General features: G+C 38.7%; 1 protein-coding gene across 3 annotated transcripts in view; it reads left to right on the forward strand.

The window, feature by feature from the left end:
• The first annotated feature begins 663 nt into the window (after positions 1-663).
• Positions 664-22,222, forward strand: part of LOC104891339 (sesquiterpene synthase 2) — a 51,690-nt gene continuing 30,131 nt past the window's right edge. For 2 of the 3 annotated variants that reach the window (XM_010677020.3, XM_048642854.2), the window contains exons 1-3: positions 664-1,458; positions 4,497-4,767; positions 5,887-6,262. In XM_010677020.3, the coding sequence (XP_010675322.2) occupies positions 1,342-1,458; positions 4,497-4,767; positions 5,887-6,262 (764 nt within the window). In that variant the 5' untranslated portion in view covers positions 664-1,341. The remainder of the gene's footprint in view (positions 1,459-4,496; positions 4,768-5,886; positions 6,263-22,222) is intronic. The other variant, XM_048642853.2, reaches the window with a different exon arrangement.

The following is a 22,222-nucleotide window of genomic DNA, read 5'->3' on the forward strand; positions in this document are numbered from 1 at the left end:
GACCGTCTCATTTAAAAACTTTCAATTATTAGGTTAGAAAAATAGGAACTAAACAAAAAATATACTTGAGTCCAAAACAACAACCATGAATCATATCTTCAATAGTATTATTATAACAGAAATGTGAAAAGAATATGCATGGTATTATTGTACTTAACAAAGAATATACTTGAGTCCAAAACAACAACCAAAATCATATCGAATCATATCTTCAATAGTATTATTATAACAGAAATGTGAAAAGAATATGCATGGTATTATTGTACTTTGCCTAGTATTTTGGAGTAGAGCTCTTCATTTTGTCATCATTTACCAATTACCATAATGGTAACCATTTATTACTTATTACTCCTTATTAGAGTATGTACAATGGGGCTCTCCAACTAGCTCTCCAACTAGCTCTCCAACTAGCTCTTCAAGGAGAGAAAAAATGGAGAGCCACCTCTTATCCAACAATGGGGCTCTTGGGTGTGTCTTGGGTGTCTCTCCATGAAAACACTTTGCAAAAGGGCTCTTGGGGGAGATACCATTTGGGTTGATGGAGAGATGACTCTCCAATGTGTGGGACCCACTTTTTATTGTAATTACTTCAATTCTATTTTCTCATGCAACCATTTAATGATCTTTTCTATAAAAATTAAAAAAAAGATGTAATAATATTATGCCAACAAGTATAATTTTCCTTTATCTATAAAATGAGCCTAATATTGGATATTTAAAAATTAGTTTTTCATGTTGTAGGTTAATTCTTCATTCCATGCCAAATTTATGAAAATTAAATATTAGCACTCATAATTATATTGTTTTTTAAAAATTCTACTTTGCTTAAATTATGAAAAAGATTAATTTATAATTATATTTAATTTACATGAATAACTTAATGTATATAACTTTGATCATAATATGAAATGAGGTTCAATTATTGACATGGGGACCACAAAATAATGAAAAGTTGAATGGAGAGCTCTTTAAAGGGTTTTATTGTTGTTGGGTGTTTTTAGACATGGCTCTTGAGAGTAGCTTGAAGATAGAGAATAGGAGAGAGAGTGTGGAGAGCTAGTTGGAGAGACACCAACCATGTACATGCTCTTAGTAACATCAGACAGATTATTAGCTACGAAAATTAAAAAAAATACACGTGAAGAATACTATTGGTCGAGAGTCTCGACTCTCGACACTATCTGAGCTTCCATTTATCCATTCCCAGCCTATAAATAACCAAGTTCGGGAAATCTAATTGCAGTCTGCAGAGCAACTTCACCAATCACCAAAATCACTCAAATAAGAGAGGCTTCGAAGTTTTTATTTTTTCACTACAAAGTCGCAGATATCGGCACGGATATGGATCCATCTGCTAGTTTGCAAGGCCATACTGATAACGGAGAAGCTGTTCCCCTTGCAAACTATCACCCAGATATCTGGAGCGACGTTTTTTCCGATTACACTCCCCTTGATCAGGTGATTATCGCTGTTGCAGCAACTTTCATTCCCGTCAAGTGTTGTTTTTTTTTTTTTTTTTAACAACGGTTAAAACGAGTACAAGTTAACCCGTGATTTCTAACGGGTGGAGTCTTTTCATGGGTCGACAACTTAAAGGCTTAAACTTACTATATAATTCGTTCGTTTAGAAATAGTTGCATCGTTTGCATAGTATTTTTACTATTCATATGTTACACTTTTATTGCCTTTGGTGATTTATATTGTAGAAAAAATATGGTCTCGTGATCTTGTTAGATGCGTCTCAACATATATTTTCTTAATATCAACTTTTAATAATTTTTACTTATTGATAATCAAGGATATTAATGGTATAAAACATACATCGGCAAGCGTGAAAACATGAAATGGTGCAACTATTTCTAAACAGATGAAGTATTATACATGATATTCTACTAGTATTACTACCTCCAGTCTTTGTTAGTTTACCCGTATTCCTTTTTGAGATGTTCCTTATTAGTTTACCCAATTTTTTTGTTTCTATTTTTTTGCAATGAGACCACTAACTTTCCATCACACATACATTCAATTTTAACATAAAATAATAGTTTTTTTTTCTTCTATGTCCCAAAATATTGTTTCTCCTAAAACAGAAACGGGTAAACTAATAAAGACCAGAGGGAGTAATTTCTTAAACGGAGAGGGAAAAACATCAAAAGAGATAGAACTTTATGACTTGCGCTTGCAACCAACTCGAGCAGGGCACGCCCTGGAACATTCACAATGGCGGCAACCGAATCTTGGTTTTCGTGGAGACATACTTCTGATTTGATTCGAGGTGACACTTGGTAACGACTTCTACTTATTAGACCTAGTGATCCTTGGAGCTCTCTTCCTTGCGTCCCTAGCTGTTTTCTTTTTTGCTGACGTTATTGGAATCATTCATGGAATGATGACATTTTGATAAATTTGATATGACTGAAAATGGGCTTGGGCAACCCAGTACGGAGGAGGAGAGTTCGGTCCACATACAAGCACAAAGGAGGTTCCATAGTAAAACTAATTGGCAATAGTAAGAGTAGCTCCTCTAGCTTATATTGTGGTACTTTCTCTCATCATTCTCCAATGTGGGACAACTCACATGTGCACAACACACATGGAGTTCAACACATTTCCTTAAAGAACCTGCAATTAGAACATCTGTGTATATAATTTTTGTTCGATCTCTTCATTAGCTGGAATTTCTTCCTGCTTCTCCATATCCTATTCAAATCTTGAACGATTCATGGAGCCAGCTCCTAAGTGACATTCTCTATTGCAGTCACCACACTGGAGACCTCTACTTCCCTCAAATCTTGTTTGTTGGGACCTCCTTTTGGATATGGTTTTTTGGTTATGAGGTACGTATTAACATCGATCTCGAAAAGATTGAACGAAATGCAACACTTTTCCTTGTTACATTTTTTTCACATCTTCCCTGAAAATGTTATGTAAATGGGAAGATTTATTTCTATTGGCACAAGTCACTTGAGTGGAAGGTCGTAGCTTCTCTATAGGGTAGTATGTGTACAGGATAATAGGTTCAATATCACATGGTGTGGACTGACTTGGACATGGGCTGAGCCTGTTCACGGGCTCGGCCCGCGCGCATGGGGACGTGACGGGTCGAACCTGAAATTTTCAGATCTTGTCCATGGCCTGCAGGCCCGGCCTAGGCCCACAGCCCGTGAGCCGAGCTCGTGTCTCCTGCTTGCCTGACCCGTGTTTTATGTTGTTTTTTTGGATTTTTTTACAGTTTTAGGCTAAAAAACAAATGAAGGGACGTTCCGCCCACGGGCCATGTAGAGGGGCTCGTGCCCGTGTGGGCTTAAAATGAAATTTCTTGACCGTGACATGCCCACGGCCCACATAGCGGACAATGGGTCGGCCCGCGTGCAGGGCAACCCATGCACACCTCTAGTTTGGACCCTTTCAAATTAAAGTATGAACCATCACATGATCATCTTTCTTATGGATACTCTTCACTCGTGACCTGTTGTCAAACAATATATTATGATGAATTTAATGATGAGTTTGAAATTGTATAAGTTGATTTCATTGTTGGATCACTAATTTATGTAATCATGTGGCGTACTGATTTATAGACTTGAGTGTTTAACCCCCGCCCCTTTCCCCTTTCGTTGAATTTTTTTCAATTAATTCACTTTTTTAATCGTTATTCTTAAAAATTAATTTTCAAAAGTGCCTCCTTTCTATTTTCTATGATCTAGGTATTATTCTTTTGTTTAAAAAATGGGAATTTATTCATAAATTATTTCATTTTTTTCAACTTTCGTTTAACACATAAGGTTGTTGCTTACTGCTTAGGCACCATTTTTACAAGCTCCAGCCTCCACAGTGTTGTATGCTGAACCTCAACCTTCCTATTTCTCTGTCTTCTCTCACCAATAAAAAAGCAGAGCAAAAAAACCCCACAAAATCCCAGAACACGCTATTTCTAATCACCAAAGAGAGGAGAGAGAAAAGTAGCAAACTTGCCAAAAGTAAGGGAGGCTAGATTTTGCAAAATCTTGGCCTAGCACTGGTAGTGGATGTGATTAAGGTGGTTGGTGGACGTAGGGATGAGCTTGTGGTTAATCTATAACTCAAGAGTGATGGGAGTGGAACCAAGACGGATGAAAGAGAAGTCAAGGTGAGTTGAAGAGAGGGATATAATTGTTGAAGTAGTTACCTCATTTTGTTTTCTCTGCTTGTGTTTTATTGAGAAAAGAGAGAGAAGCAGGCTGAATTAAGTTAAACAAGTGTAACTGACAAAGGAAAAACGAAAAAGAAAAATTTAGATAGATTCAACTGGTCACCTGTCCATAAGACCATAAAGATCACGTGTGTCAAATACACCAAATAATTGAGGCTGTCGTGGATTATTCGATAGTTGGGACATTTTATGACAGGGTGGTCACAGTTAGTATTGTTCTTGTCAATTTTTCGTTGAACATTTTCTTTCGATACTCTAATTTTATTTTGGAACGAAACTATGAGTTTTAGATTTCTTGTTGTAGGCAACTCAAAACAAAAAGGAGGAAGAGGTCATCGTACTAATAGAGGAGGTTCGGAAAGAGCTGTTAACAATCGTTAAGGACCCAAAAGAAAGACTTCTCTTAGTTGATGCAATTCAAAGACTTGGGGTGGCATACTACTTTGAAGAAGAAATCGAAGCCAATTTAAAAGAATTTTACAAGACATTGATTGGTGATAGTTACAAACATGATCTCCACTTTACTTCTCTACGATTTCGTCTCTTAAGGCAACATGGATTTTATGAATCATGCGGTAAAGCCATTTATTGCATGCAAAATAACGAATTTTTTTCTTATAAGCTAAGCCATGAAGTTAAGAAATGATCCAATGAGACAGTCTCACTTTAGAACCTAAATTATTAGTGGTTAAGCTTGGATGAAACTCCGATTTATTTGATAAAGCTCTTTGATATTATTGTTTATGCTGACAACTGACATAATATTACAGATAGAAATTATAGCTAATAATGGTTGGATAATGACTCTCATATTAAAGAATCAAGACTACACACATTTTTCAGAGAAATAAGGAGGATCAATGGCGATGCCTAGGTTTTTTTTTCTTAATTGTATTAGGAAAATAAGAACAATTCATATTGTTAATATTATACTTCATGCATATAAAATATCATATTTTAGTCTATTCTATTATTAAGCTAATCTATTTATTTTTTTATTTTCTTTTGTAAGGTAAAAACATGTGATAAATAGTTTAATAAGTTTCCTAATAGTAAATAAGCATCATTGACATGATAAGTCATTGGTAGCAGGAGCTCCACACTTTATGTATAAGGTTGTGAGGCTGAAGTCCCATACGATAAAATTTGTTTTTGAATGCTGGTAAGGTAAAGGTTTTTGCACGAGAGAGGAGTGTCATATAGCGGACATAGTTGCCATGTCACAAATGATATGTCGTCATGTTAGAACTGGAATTGGGGACAATATATATGTGGTGGACAATAATGATTGTCCATAGTTTTGATAACATAAGTTTGGCATGAGAAAGAAGTTTCATATGGCCAAAGCTGACGCGATGTCATAGATGATATGGCACCATGTCAACATCGGAAAGAAGGAGAACATCTGGCGGTTTACAAAGCTTGTCCACACATTTTTTTGATATTATATATTGATAAATATTGATTGATGATCTTTGTTGCTTAGTCTAATTTTTAATTAAGTAACTTATATACCATAGAAAGTGAAATAAGTTTTTGTAAGCTATAATTTCATAATTTGTTTCTTTATCTTTACACTAGTCTCTTAGGATCTAATTTGGTTGGCTAAGTTAATTTAATTCATTTTATCAGGATCGACTAAATATTATATTGATACTAATTAACACAATATCGTTATTGATGAATTGAATTAGATGTTTTCGTCAAATATAAGGATGAGAATGGAAGTTTCAAGGACTGCTTAACAAGTAATGTGCATGGGATTTTAAGCTTATACGAAGCCTCCCATCTCAGATTACGTGGAGAGAGTGTACTAGATGATGCCTTTGCTTTCAGCATGACACATTTATCATCCTTGGCTCCAACATTAAGGTCTCCCATGGCTGAACAAATAGCTAATGCGTTGAAGCGACCCCTCTACAAATGTACCACGAGGCTAGAAGCCAAATATCAGCAAATCTCCCTGTCGGAATCAAATGGCTCACATTTCCAAGCTTTGCTAAAACTTGCTAAATCAGATTTCAACTTACTTCAACTACTACACAAGAAGGAGCTGAGCGACATCATTAGGTAATTATCTTAGTACTATCACGTGCATACTCACATTAATAGTTTATCATGTACTTCATGATCCAATATTATTGCTTGTATTTTTATATTTTTTTGACATCCACAAATTTGCATTAATTAAAAACCTGATTACAACATAAGGATAAGATAACCAAACATAACATAGAAAGCAAAGTTACACCAAGTTGAGCTCCGCTTGCTCTTACATATTCTATGAAGGAAAAACGTTATATTACTTGTTCAGTTCAAATGAAACTTGTCATGTGCGATGTTTGGTGGGGTCGGGTTATATGTTTTGGTGGAAAAGGACTGATATAATAAGAGAAAATCTATTGACTGACTAAACTCAGATGATTTTCAGAGATAGATTGTCGCATCTCATCTCGTAGAACCCAATATCCACCATATAATAAATCCCAAGGTCCTGAACGGAAACATCTTCTTGGGATTCCACTGATTGAACTAACAAAGAAATCACGTCCTTTAGTGACTTCTGACCTTTCAACAAGGGTATACAAAGTTTAGTCTCCCACGAGACTGAAACTGAAAATGCATGGAGGTCGAAACTTGCTCCAAATCAAATTGGAGGGTCTCCCATAAGATGCATTTTTGAAGTATGATAACTCCTGATGGAGCGAATTATTGGGACCCCTCTCACATGTGTATAGAAGACCCAATGCAGCGAAAAACAAACGAACAAAGGATATAGAATTTTCATCGAAAGATTCACTCTTAAAACTAAAATAATTGGGTTGTTTTAGTAGTTAGGAAGGATTATCTTACAAACCTAAATACTAAAGATGAATAATTAGTGAAAGATTAGTTCTTAAACCGCTTAACTCAACTTATGAATTCAAACAAGAAGAATCACTCTTAAAGCTCGATATTCGGATATTTTAGTATAGGAAGTGAATCACTTTCAACCTCAACTAAATGTAATTAGCAAAATAAGAGAATCACTCTCAAATTCTGATAATTGGGGTGAACACTTGTAGTTTTACCTCCTAATTAGTAATTCAAACAAAGAAATTAAATAAAACACTCGATTTTATATCTATAAACACGACGGGTTTTTCTTAAGCCAAAATGTCATTTTTCATTCATAAAATTTCTTTCTTTATTGATAATCAAGCTTACATATATATATATATATATATATATATATATATATATATATAGTACATGAACTAAAAGACTTAATACAAAAGCAACTAAGTCTGATACACTAAGGAGAATAAACAAAGCAAGGAAATTACACAATGTCTCCTAAAAGCTAGCTGAAATCAGCACACTTGCTAGCTTCTTTTCCTCCTTGGACGTGGGGTATAAGAATGAAACCAATAGGAACCTTTCCAATACATGAAGACATCTCAAACCAAGAAAAGAAGTCATTGTTTTGGTGCAACCTGCCCAGATCAACACAAAAGGCTTCAAGAAACATGCCAATTTAGGCCTTTTTTGTGTTCGGCAAATAAAAAACTTTTCTAGCGAGGAAGGAAAAAAGGATGGAATTAGCTCCAACACTGCAAGTAGCCGAAGCACCTCTATGAGTCAGCTTGGAGCTTGTTTCATCACATGTTACACGTCCCAAAAAACTTCTAAACTAAGCAAATAAAATCGGTTGTGCAAACCCAAGTAATAGAAAAATTGATTTAAGAGCTAAGTGACTAATGAGTACAATTAGTGAAAGTAAAACATGTTTAGGAATTAATTAACACTAATTAACATTAAGTACCTCAAGCACACACCTCACCAACACCCTTGAGCAGCTACTTGCTTGACCTACCTTGTTTCTCTTCCTTTGTTGCTTAGCATGCTTAAAAATTTCTACTAAGTTAAATAGTGAATGTAAAATAGACTAAATAGTAATTAATTAATTAACAATAATCAACTACGACTTTAAAAAAATTAGTGCTAATTAATCTCAATTAATGCCCTTAATAATGTTTCAACAAAAAACTGGATGCTTGTTACAAAAGCTCGTAACACTCGTTCTTAGGCAATGGATGGTGCAATCTCCCCTTCCTTTGGTTGTCTTCCACCCTTTAAGCCCTTAATTCCCTTCTTAATCGATCCATAAGCTTAACCATATCCATAGATTAAAGAGACCTACGGATATTTTTGGACTAATAAGGCTTTTCCATAACGCATCACCTGAAGTCATCATATGAAATTAGGGTGAATTATATATATATGTAATTCACCCAACCTACGATCAGACGATCCAACCTTGAAATCCCTAAACTAGAAGATCGAACCGCAACATATCTAAATTGAGAAACTACTCTCATCTTATCCAACACTCGAACCCTAAGTTGCACTTACCAAACAATGGCCAACTTCAGGAGCAATGGCGCTATTGACTAGATTTCCTAGATCTTCCTATGTCATAGGAAACCAAGAAACTTTTATCGCCCATTATCTATCGTTACTAACTATCACCCAAGCACCACCATACATAAAATAACAAGGATAATTGGATCTGAATAAAACTAAACTAACGCTAAGATAGAGAAAATAAATTAAATACAAAAAAGAACCGACTATTAGTTCCATAACACAACGCATTTGACAACAATTTACTTAATAATTGAAAGGCAAACAAAAACCTATCACTAGTGATACCTCCACCGCACGAGACAAACCTAGCCAAATAAAAAACTTCACGGAACCTTATCCACATAACAAGAGGATGCCGTCGACGATGACAATTTACTTTTCACCATAACTACTTGGAAGTAGGCCTAATTAACAGATCAAGTCGAGTCGTGTTCGGGTTAATAATAAACGGATTGAAAATGTCCCGATCCGATCTGAACTCGTTTATTAAATGGGTTGAAAAAATCAACCTTGATCCGACATGTTTATTAAATGGGTTAGCCATATAACCCGTTTAACCCATTTTGACAAATTATGATGAAGTGTAAAGCCTAAACCAAGTAGGAAGATAAATACTAATCTAAGTAGATAACTTAATCCTAATCATAAATAAATTAGGTTGTTGAGAGTCCTACATATGATATATTCCTAACACCCCCTCCCCCCTCAAGTTGGGCATGAGAAGGATCAAGCATGCCAAACTTGGAAACCAGGAATTCAAACTGTTGTTTGCCAAGTGCTTTAGTGAAAATGTCGGCTAACTGGCCCTTCGTGGAGACATAAGAAGGAGCAATCAAACCACCAACAATAGCATCACGAACGAAATGACAGTCAACCTCAATGTGTTTGGTTCGTTCATGAAAGACAGGATTTTGCGCGATATGAAGAGCAGACTGACTATCACGGAATAATGGAATAACCATAGGATGATGAACGCCTAAGCTTAAGATTAAAGCTTTCAGCCATTTTAATTCACATGTGAGAGAAGCCATAGAACGATACTTGTTCTCGGAGGAAGATTGAGAAACTGTTTGTTGTTTCTTGGTTTTCCATGAAACAGGAGAATGACCTCAGAAGACAACCTAACCAGTTAATGAGCGTCTAGTGAGAGGACAAGAAGCCAAATCAGAATCACACCAACCTTGTAGAGAGATATCACTTTCAGCTCGATGTAAGATACCCTGATCCTAGGTACCCTTCAAATATCGAACAACTCGCAAAGCAGCCTCCCAATGTTCTAGGTGAGGGGCCTGCATAAACTGAGAGAATATAAACAGAATAGGCAAGATGGTGACTGCCAAATATATTAATCGACCAACAAGTCGGCGGTATGCCGCGACATCCTAAAGAAATTCGCCTGTAGCTTGAGCCAAATGATGGTTCTGTTCGATTGGAAAACTGTTAGGCTTGGCACCTAATAATCCAACTTCAGAAATAATATCAAGAGTACTGTACTTATATTGGCAAAGAAAGAGGCCCATGGCACTCCTGGCCACTTCGATGCCTAAGAAATATTTGAGGGAACCCAGATCTTTCATTTTGAAACTAGAGCTCAAGTATGTTTTGAAGGTGTGTAACAGAGTGGAATCATTTCCAGAAATAATCAAATCTTCAACGTATACTAGAACATTGATCTGAACATGTTTGTGAGAATATGTGAATAAAGAGTAATCAGAGTAAGATTGAAGGAAGCCATAGTCTTTTAAAGCTGTGACAAGTCTGGCAAACCAACAACGAGGAGCCTGTTTGAGGCCATATAATGATTTCTGTAATCGGCAGACAAGATAGGAGTTAGTACCTGTAAAACATGGAGGAGGTTTCATATAAACCTCTTCTTCTAAATCGCCATGCAAAAAGGCATTATGTACATTCATCTGATGAAGCTCCCAAATTTTGGAAGCAGCAATACCAAGAAAGGATCGAACAGTGGTCATTGTAGCAATAGGAGCAAATGTCTCATTATAGTCAATACATGTTTCCTGATGATTGCCAAAAACGGCAAGTTTAGATTTGAAACGTTCGACCTCACCATTAGCGAGATACTTGATACGATATACCCACTGACTCCCCAAAGCACGCTTACCAGGAGGTAGGGGTTCCAAAGTCCAAGTGTCATTGTCCTCAAGTGCTTTTATTTCACCGTGCATAGATGTTTTCCATTTGGCATCCTTCATAGCCTCCTTAAAAGACTTGGGTTCTGTATGGGTTAGAATAGCAACAAGAAACTTTCTATATGTCACCGAATAATTTGCATAATTAATATGATGAGCTATCAGATAGGGAGTACCTGAAGAGACTGGGGAAAGAGCAGTAAAGGAGGATGGACAACCCACTAAGATAGACAGTACGTTGTTTTTCGCGAAAGCCCCTACCCAGAGATTCTTGATAGTCATCGACAGAATGTGGGAAGGGCGCGACTGAGCTGGCCATGAGGAGGGCCCACAAACGTAGGCCAAAGAGAATCGGGGGAGGGAGCGGACGTGGGGATTCGAAGGTGAAGGAGGGCCAGTTGGGTTTGGGGATTGGGCCTGGAACTTGGATCCATTGTGAGAGGGAGTAGGGGCTGACTGGGTTGTTTTGAGAGGAATGTGAGAGGAAGGTGGGCTGGGACGAAAAGGGGTGAAAGGTCGAATGTGGGCGCATGAGGGGAGGTAGATAAAGGGTCAGTTGGTAGAAGTTTAGTTTGTGGAGGTGATGGTGCATAGTACTCAAGATTTGAAAAATCATGACGAATAGAAATATCAGAATTGGGAACAAGGGGATAAGGATCAATATTAACATCAGCAGGGGTAAGAAAAGGAAAAACATCCTCAAAGAACTTAACATCTCGAGAAACAAAAAACTCCTTAGTGTCAAGATCAAATAATTTACAAGCCTTTTGACCAAAAGGATAACCCACAAAAACACATTTACGACTCCTACTAGCAAAATTATCACCTTTAGTTTTATGATTGTGAGCAAAACTGAGACAACCAATGGTTTTGATAGTCTCATAAGCAGGCAAATATGCATGAAGAATCTCAAATGTATGATCTAATCTACCCGTATGACCACATAAGGGAGGAAGTAACTTTACTACTCTTTCAGAAGAGTGACCAATACGACGATGCCATAACTCGAAGGTGGAGACAACAACATTAGCAGAAACTGGAGGAGCCACATGACCGCTTCCGTTGAAGTAGTAAAGTCTATCCTTTCTACATTCTGTTCCAATCAACTCCTTCAGTTGGTCATGTATAGCACACCTAGATGAAGAAATGAACAATACAGTGCAAATCGTTAGTGAGTCGAGAAGTAGAAAGTAAGTTGCAATCAAACTTTGGTACCAACATGACATTAGAAAGAGTGATAGTGGGAGAAAGGCACACAAAGCCCTTTTTGATAGCAATTGCAGAATCACTGTTTGGAAGACAAATAGGACAAGGATCAATGGAAATTAATTCAGGATACCAAGAGGAGTCACCTGTGACATGATGAGTAGCACCTGTATCAATAATCCAAGAGCTGGAATCAAACATACCATTAAGTCGCTCGGGAGGTAATTGAGCAGTTCCAAGAAGTCCAGCAAGAGCCTTCCACTGATCAGCCGTGAAAAGTGTGGAAGGGACATTCGAAGGAGCCGAGGCGGGAAAGGAGGCGACGACATTAGACTTGGGTGGGCCGCGGCCATGACCTGTAGAGACTCGTCCATCGCGGGGTTGACGAGCTGAATTGGGCTCAGAGTCGGGATAGCCCATGAGCTCGTAACATGTGTGAATTTTGTATCCCGTTTTATTACAGTTTGAACATAGTAATTTGCCGCGACAAACCGAGGTATCATGGCCCGGTTTGTGGTAGTAGGAGCATAGCGACCGATATGCTGGGCCTCGTGAATGGGTCGTGTCAGTGCGAGCCACAAAACTGATAGCCTCACTGGGCTGGGCCGACTCAGACGTGGCAAGACGCACCCTCTCAGCTTGCGACAGGAGCATGGAGGGGAGTGGCTCAGTAGATAAGATTTGAGTACGAAGTTGAGAATAATATTCAGAATTTAATCCCATTAAAAAATTGCGCAACTTTTCAATAGCACAACGATGTTCATGAGTAGAGCCAGCAATACAATAAAAACAAGTGCATAAGATTAAGGGAAGATAATGGAACAATTCCTCTCATAAAGCATTAAGTTTGCCATAATAATCAGACTCGGGGATAGATTTAGGTTGTTTACATTTTGTTGAATACGGGGACAAGGGATGGCAATTGGGCGGGTGCGGGTGCGGAGGATGGTACCTCCACACCCACACCCGCATTAAATTCTCATCCCCATCCCCGTCCCACTACCCATTGCAGGAAAAGATTCCATCCCCATCCCCGCCCCACCACCCATTGCGGGGGGAAATTCTAGACCCACCCCCGCCCCACCCCCGCCCCCGCATCATACCCACTTCATCCCCGCAAAAAATCCACCAAAAAATCTACCATAAGCCCATTATAGTTGTCTACTTCACAAAATCACAATATAACATAGTAAAAGAAAGGCTAAAATACATTAACAAAGGCAAATGTTTTATTACATTTCAAAAGTGTCTTCAAATACGTTAGTAATATATGTATATAAATAGAATTTTAATAATAAATATGCGGGGTGGGGGTGGGGAGGGCGGGGGTGGGGCGGGGCGGGGTGGGGCGAGGCGGGGATGGGGCGGGTATAACATAAAATCCACACCCGCTCCACCACCCATTGCGGGTACAATTTTAGTCCCCATCCCCGCCCTATCCCCACCAAACCTAGACCCATCCCCGCCCCAATTGGATGGTGATGGGGCGGGTCTCCTACTTGACCCGCCCTACTGCCATCCCTAACGGGGACCGTTAATGGTAGCAAAATAAATTTTTAGATGATCTCAAAGGTGTTTGGCCTCCCTAAATTTAGTTAACATACCTTTAACCTCGGGAGCAATAGTGTTCATGATCCAGGATATAGGCATGGCATTAATGGTAGTCCAGTCAGAGGCGGTAAAGGGCGGCTGGGTGGCAATGATGGTGCCATCCAAAAATCCAAACTTGCGTCATGCTTCGAGCGCGAGTTGTATGTCATCCCATTAATCGTAGTTTTTGGTTTTTTGTCGTGTGGGGGTGATGAAGTCTCCCAGTCTGTCGCCAGTACCAAGGTAGAACTTAGAAGGGAGAGGCGATGTTAAGGTGTGGTGCTTGCGTGGGAGGAGGGGGTGGGGGCGATGTATTGTGATCACCGTCGCCTGCCATGAGTATGCGAAGAAAAGTGTTGGCTATTACGTGAAAGAAAAGTGCTGGTTTTTACGTGAAAGAAAAGATCGAGCTTTTACGTGAATTTTTTTTGTTTAGTTTTAGGTTTGTGAATAGTTTGTGAATTCCTACTATGCTTGAAAGGATGAGTATTATTTTGTGGAAAAAGCAGCGGAATACAGGAGACTAAAGATGAAGAAGATGATGTGATGAAGCCTCCTATTAACTTTTCAATGGTGGAAGGACTTTACAGATCAGGATTTCCAGTTGCTTCGAATAATTTCGGCTACCTTAAAACCTTGAATCTGAAATCAATCATATATTTGTGCTCTAATACCATGACAAATTATTATGAAGTGTAAATGATTTCTTTTGTATTATTGATGAGAAACATTACATACTTCCTCCGTTCCATAATAAATGAAACACTTCTCTAAAAAAGCTCTCACATAAAAGAGAGAAGTGTTTCACTTATTATGAAACGGAGGAAGTGTATATAGTACATAGGCAAAGCCTAAACCAAGTAGGAAGATAAATACTAATCTAAGTAGATAACTAAATCTTAATTAATCATAAACAAATTAAGTTGTTGAGAGTCCTACATATGATATATTCCTAACACATTTACATATTTATTACTATGTATCCATAAAATGTCAAGGATAATTCTTAAAATTGGATATGTCTCTTTCATTTATCCGCAAAAGCATCCAGAAAGAAAATTAATTATGAAAAATTAGAAGCTTGTTTAGTAGAGGAGTGTGCACTAAGAAAAAAGAAGTGTTGATGAGATTTCTGAAAATGAGATGGGATTAAAAGCATGAAAGATACTTGGCATCCCTTTTTATTGCAAAGATTGAAGACAACTCTCTTTAACTCTCTCATTGAAAGAATTTGGAAGAAACTCAATGGGTGGAAGGAGAAATTTATCTAGAGCCGAAAAAGAAATGTTAATATTTGTCATTAAAGTCATTCCTACTTATCTCATGGGTATTTATAAACTTTCACAACTTATTATTCAAAAAAATAACTCAATTAGAGCCCCTTTTTGGTGGGTAGCACGAATTCTAAGCGAAAAATATACTGGAAGAACTGGGACTCAATGTGCACTCTGAAATGTGTTAGGGGTATGGGATTTAAAGATCTTGCTATTTTTAGTGATGCTTTATTAGGCCGAAAAACTTGGCTTTGATTCGTAAGCTCAATTCTCTATTTGGGTGAGTTATGAAAGCAAAATATTTTCCCACTCTGAAAAAGTATATGGAGTTCCAAAGCTCTTATTAAGGAGAGTGTTATTCGGAGAGTAAGAATGGTGCGAATGTTAATATTTGGGATGCTCGCTCATTGGGTGGCTGATGAGAGTGCCAGAGTGGTAAGTTTATTAGAAGCCATCTGTTATAACGGACGTGAGAGAGAAACAAATTATGAATGCAAAAACAATAAAATCAGACAACAGATTTACGTGGTTCACCAATTTGGCTACATCCACGGCAGAGAGAGGGAGAATATTTTATTATGTGAGTAGAACAGATTACATAGAGAATAGAGTGTTTTTCGTAGTCTAAAACCTAGAATATAAATAATATATTTATATCCCGGCCCGTTCAGAAAACGCGTTTTCGCGTTTACCGGGCAGCCGCCCAATCGGGTCGGGAGACATCCGCCCGATCGGGCGGTTTTTACTTCTCCCAGACTTCGTTGCGCGCCCGGTCGGGCGAGAATTGCCCGAGTCGTTGTTCGGTACTTTGCCCGATCGGGCGACTTCCCAACAGCTCCATTCTTCAGCTCGTTACGGGCCCGATCGGACGGCCTCGCCCGACCCGATCGAGCGGTACACCAAAGATGCTTTTCGACGCACTTCGACGCATTTCATCAAACACATTCAAGGCATAAACTCTTACAAATCTCCACCTTGACTTGAATCCTCTCAAAATAACCAGAAAACCAGATGCATTGATCACAACGCCCAGAATCTCCCAAACACCAGATTTGTCCCAAAAGACAACCAGACAGATTAGTCCCTAAGGACCCCAGAATTGCCCAAGGAGGGCAATTAACAATCACGAACATTAGTAAGTCCAAACAATGTTGAAACTTACTCTGCGGAACCGGCTTGGGAACATATCAGCAGGATTATCAGCAGTTCCTACCTTTTTCACCTTAATCCTAGTCTCACTCCTAGGAAATGGTATCTCACATCAATATGTTTAGTCCTCTCATGATGGACTTGATCCTTAGCTAAGCATATTGCACTTAGACTGTCACAATACACAGTAGCCTGATCGTCATGTAACCCAAGATCACTAACTAGTCCCTTTAGCCATATTTCCTCTTTAGCAGCTGCTGTCAATGCCATGTACTCTGCTTCAGTAGTAGACAAAGTAACTGTAGCCTGCAAAGTTGCCTTCCAACTAACGACAGAACACCAAGAGTAAATACATAACCAGTCATTGACCTCCTACTGTCAACATCTCCAGCATAATCAGAATCCGAATAACCAGTGACTAAAACTGGTATCATTCCCATAATGAGACCAACATCAGAAGTACCTCTTAGGTACCGAAAAATCCTCTTCTGCCTGCCAATGCTCCTTACCAGGATCACCCATGAACCTACTAACACACTGACTGCATGTGCAAGATCCGGCCTAGTGCAAACCATAGCGATACATCAAACTCCCTACTGCACTAGCATAAGGAACCCGACTCATGTACTCCTTCTCCTCAGCAGTTTGGGTGCAAAAGCCACAGACAAATGATTATTTGAAGCACTTGGAGTGTCTATAGGCTTTGCAGTTGTCATGCCAAACCTTGACAGAATCTTCTGAATATAACCTTTCTGTGACAAGAAAAGTTTCTTCTGACTCTTTCCCTATAGATCTCCATCCCCAAAATCTTCTTTGCAGCACCCAAATCTTTCATCTCAAACTCAGCACTGAGAAGACCCTTCAACCTCTGAATATCAGACTTAGCCTTAGCAGCTATAAGCATATCATCTACATACAGAACCAGATATATGAAAGAACCATCACTCAGCTTGTATGGTACACACAGCAATCATACTCACTTCTTTGTAGCCCAACTCAATCATGTAGCTGTCAAACCGCTTATACCACTGCCTAGGAGCACGTTTAGCCCATACAAGGACTTCTTCAATCTGCAAACATAGTCTTCTTTTCCCGGAACTTGGAACCCATCTGGTTGTGTCATATAAACCCTCTTCCAACTCCCCATGTAGGAAAGCTGTTTTCACATCTAGTTGCTCAAGTTCAAGATCCTGATGTGCAACCATTGCTAGTAGCACCCTGATGGAAGTATGTCTGACTACAGGTGAGAAAATCTCATTATAATCTACCCTTTCCTTTGTGTGAACCCTCTTGCAACAACCCGAGCTTTATACTTAACCCCTCAGTAGGTGAAGACCCTTCTTTCTTCTTGAAGACCCATTTGCATGTTACAATCTTCCTCTCCTTAGGACGTTTGACTAACTCCCAAGTCGATTTTTATCGAGAGACTCCATCTCATCTCCCATTGCAGCAAGCCATAAAGTAGACTCACTTCCAGAAACAGCTTCTTATAGGTGGATGGCTCATGATTTTCAACCTCCACCTCCTCAGCAACCTGAAGTGCATAGGCCACCATATCTTCAAAACCATACCTCTTTGGAGGCCCCACACCAACTCTTCTAGCTCTATCAAGTGCTATGCTTGGTTGATGAATTTCAGATATGATGTGCCTTCTTCATCAATGTTGATCTTCTCCACCTTGGTGCTGTGATTCACTCTCAGCCTGAGTGACTTGCAGCTCCACCTGTTTATCAACATCTCCACTGACGGACACATAGAGACTTTCAAAGAGAGTTAAGCATGAATTTTCATCAATATTACATTCCTACTAAGTATGACACGATTTTCAGAAGGTGACCATACTCTATAGCCCTTAACTCCACTCCAAAACCCAAATACACCCTTCTTAGCTCTAGGTTCTAATTTTCCCTCATTTACATGATAATAGACAGTAGAACCAATAATTCTCAGCAAAGAGTAATCTGCAGGCTTACCAGACCACACCTCATAAGGTGTCTTAAGTCAATACCTGTATGGGTCCCCGTTGATCAGATAGCAAGCTGTACTTACAGCTTCTGCCCAAAACCTCCTAGCCATCCCACATTTGAGAGCATGCACCTTGCTCTCAAAATGTCTGATTCATGCGTTCTGCAACTCCATTCTTTGTGGCGTATTTCTAAAGTATGATGGCGAGCAATCCCTTCATTTTTGCAGAACTCATCGAACTCAGACCACAAACTCCAGACCATTATCAGTTACGCAGCCTTTTGACTTCCTTTCAACTTGATTTTCCACTAAACCTTCCACTGTTTGAAATTCTTGAAAGCATCACTTTTATGCTTCATCATAATCACCCAAGTCATTCTTGAATAATCATCAATCATGACACAAAATACCTGTGACCTCCAATAGATGCAACTCGGAAGGTCCCCAACAATCAGAGTGATATAATCAAGAGTACCTTTAGTTGTATGAACGCCTTTGGAAACTGCTGCGATGAAGCTTCCCAAACACACAGTGTTCACAAAACTCTAGGTTTGCACCTTGTGCCCACATAGAAGATCCCTTTTTGACAGAATTTGCATCCCTCTTTCACCCATGTGCCCAAGTCTCATATGCCACAACTTGGTCAACTCCTCCTTGTGAATCTCAGATGATGCAACAGCAGCAGAACCTGTCACAGTAGACCCCTGAAGAATATATAAGGTACCAACTTTAATACCTTTCAGAACCACCTTTGAACCCTTGTAGACACTCATACTCCACCTTACCTTGAAAACTGAACCCTTGCTATCTAGAAGACTCAAATATCAGATTCTTTGTCATTAATGGAACATGCCTAACTTCGTTCAAGTACAATGTACCATCATGAGTCCTCACCCTGATAGACCTATTCCAATACTTTGTAGGCAGCACTGTTGGCCATAGAAACATTGCCTCCATCTATCTGCTTGTAAGTTGAAAACCACTCCCTGCATGGACTATATGATACGATGCCCCAGAATCAAGAACCCACACATCCCTACAATGTGACTGCTATTAACTACTAGGGCCAGATCTTCCTCAGAATCACCTCCAGTTTCTGCAAGAGCAGCAGAATCCTTCATTTTATCCTGCGTTTCTTTTTCTTAGGACATTCATTTTCCAGTCCCTTCTCCTTACAGTAATTACAGATATCAGTAGTTTTAGGACCCTTAGAATTCGAATTTTTAAAGTTCGTTTCTTTTTACCAGATTTCTTTTGTCCCTTTCCCATATAACTACTAATCCAGATGCCTGATTCTGTACTAGACCCAGAAGCCTGATGACGGACTTCTCTAGTATGCAGAGCAGATATTACTTCTTCTAACGACATACTATCTTTCCCAACAATAAAGGAATCCACAAAATTCTCATATGATACAGGCAAAGATACCAACAATATTAAAGCAGCATCCTCATCATCTACTTTAACATCAATATTTCGCAGATCTAGCAAGATAGTATTTAACTTATCTAAGTGTACCTTCCTGCATACGTAGGCTAAACAGACGTTGCTTCAAAAGCAACTTGTTGGTTAGATATTTCGTCATGTACAAACTCTCTAACTGCAACCACAGACCAGCAGCAGTGTCCTGCTCCGCAACTTCAGTAATTATGTCGTCAGACAGACACAACATAATTGTTGAATGCGCTTTTTCCTCCAGATTTCCATCTCAGCGGTAACTGAATCCGTTGCCTTCTTGGCCAACGGTGCCCACACCCCCTGTTGCTTCAGTAAAGCCCGCATCTTGATTTCCACAGACTAAAACTATTCCTCCCAGTAAATTTATCAATTTTGACATTCATCCCAGACATCTTTCTCACACAGATCGATCACCAAAGCTCTTGATACCAATTTGTTATAACGGACGTGAGAGAGAAACAAATTATGAATGCAAAAATAATAAAATCAGACAACAAATTTACGTGGTTCACCGATTTGGCTACGTCCACGGCAGAGAGAGGGAGAATATTTTATTATGTGAGTAGAACAGATTACAGAGAGAATAGAGTGTTTTTCATAGTCTAAAACATAGAATATAAATAATATATTTATATCCCGTTCAGAAAACGCGTTTCCTCGTTTACCGGGCAGCCGCCCAATCGGGTCGGGCGACATCCGCTCGATCGTGCGGATTTTACTTCCCAACAGCTCCATTCTTTAGCTCGTTACGAGCCTGATCGGGCGGCGTCGCCCGACCCGATCGGGCGGTACACCAAAGATGCTTGTCGACGCACTTCGACGCATTTCATCAAACACATTCAAGGCATAAACTCTTACACCATCCGTAGGAGGAGGTGGAGTTAGTACGTGATCTTATTGATACGGAGAGCATGGTGTAAAGGCTGGAGTTTATTGAAGATCTTTTTTATGAGCGAGATGTGCTTTGTATCCTTGCAATTCGCTTGAGTCTGAAGCTATTAATGATGAGTTAACTAGGGATTTTTCAAAAAAATGGCTACTATCTGCCTATATAATTGGTAAAGGATGTAATCTTGCTAATTTTCACCAAGCATGGGTAGATATTTGGAGCCTAAATACGAGCCCCAAGGTCCGAGACATTTTATGGAGGTTGTGTACCAATTCTTTCCTGTAGATTTGCTACTAAAGTACCAACACCTTATTGATGATGAAACGTGCCCGGGGGTGTGGAGAGAAAGAAACCGATGGACATGCTATATTTGGGGTGCTTGTGTGTTGTAAAGTGTAAACCCTTTGGGTGGACAGGGGTCAGTGGTTGTGAGGAGATGTACAAATAGGATCCAAACACTTCATTGTGTGACTTCCTTGTTAGTTGGCAGAAGCTTGATCAAAAGGTGAGATTGAAGGGTGATTTTCATGCTTATGGTGCATTTGGGGTGAACGTAATCAGATGGTTTTTAACAATAAAAAAGTGCTCTTGAAGTGATGAGTCGAGAGATGGGTGGATGAGCATGGTAAATATGCCTCTCTCATTTGTCTGCAAACGCTGCCAAGTTCTGCGCTCCAAGTCTGAAACATTGGTGCCACCATTACCAGTGGTTAGGCTAAATGTTGATGCTTCTCAAGCGGTTGATGGGTGGATTGGTTTGGAATTATTCATCGCTCGTAACTCCGTAGGAGGTGTTCTCTGTGCGGCGTCGAGACATGTATTATTAAAGCATTTGGGTCACCCGAAATAGAGGAGGCAAAAGTTATTGCCATAGCAGTAAAATTGGGGAAGAGGTATGGACTCCAGGAGATTATTTTGGAGTCGGATTGTGAATTTACGATAAATCGTCTTTTAAGGAGTGATATCTTTCTTTCGGGTCTAGATACCTTCATGAGATTTTATCTTCCTCTATTTTTTTTCTCTTCCAATACTCGGTCTCATGTGATAAAAGTTTGTAATTTTACGGTTCATCATCTCACTAAACTAGTTCTTAATGTTGTAGAGCAGATTTGGGACAACCATTTGGCATTACTAACTGAAAATAAAATGAAACTGATAAGCTAATTGAAACTGATAAGATAAAGCTGAAACTGGTTAGGTGCTAGAACTGATAAGGTAATTGATTAGTTTAAGTGTTTGGCAATATTAGTTGATTAAGTTGTTAAATTATTTTAGCAAAATTAGTTTTCTCAAAATTTTGGAAAGATTTTCCGAAAATTTTAGTCACTTGATTTTGAAAAGGTAAAATTTTTAACTTATCATTTAAGTCATTTTAGTAACCTGAAATTTTATTTTAGGTACTCCCAAAACACTACTAATCATTTTAGCAACTAAAATATGTTAACACCTTACCATTTAAGGTAGCTAAAATGCTTCCCCCCAAACAGAGCCAAATGTACTCTTGGACAATTGGTTTAGATTAATACTAGCTTGCTTTTTCCTAAAAAAAGTTTAAATAACTATGTGAAAAAAACTATTAAGCTAAACAAAATAATTATATTAGCTATTACTTGTTGGTTAGACACTTATATCATGATACTATAAGTAAAAACAGAATAATAACTGATCTCTATTATATAAGGGAAGTGGGGGAGCAATGATGTCCTCTTTTGAAATGCCTATTTTACCCCCTTCCCTTTCTAAATTACAAAAGGAATGTCAAAATCAAAATTGACACTCAAAGAAAACTACCGAAAATTAATTTACGACACTCACTCACAAATCACTCACAAATCACATAAAAGAAGAAACTTTACAAATCACTCATCCAATTGAGAAAATCACGCAAATCACTCAAATAATCAGGAAACTTTATTAAAACTTAAAATTAACGTACAAA

Source organism: Beta vulgaris, chromosome 4 (assembly GCF_026745355.1).
Source record: "Beta vulgaris subsp. vulgaris cultivar EL10 chromosome 4, EL10.2, whole genome shotgun sequence".
NCBI classification, from domain to species: Eukaryota; Viridiplantae; Streptophyta; class Magnoliopsida; order Caryophyllales; family Amaranthaceae; genus Beta; species Beta vulgaris.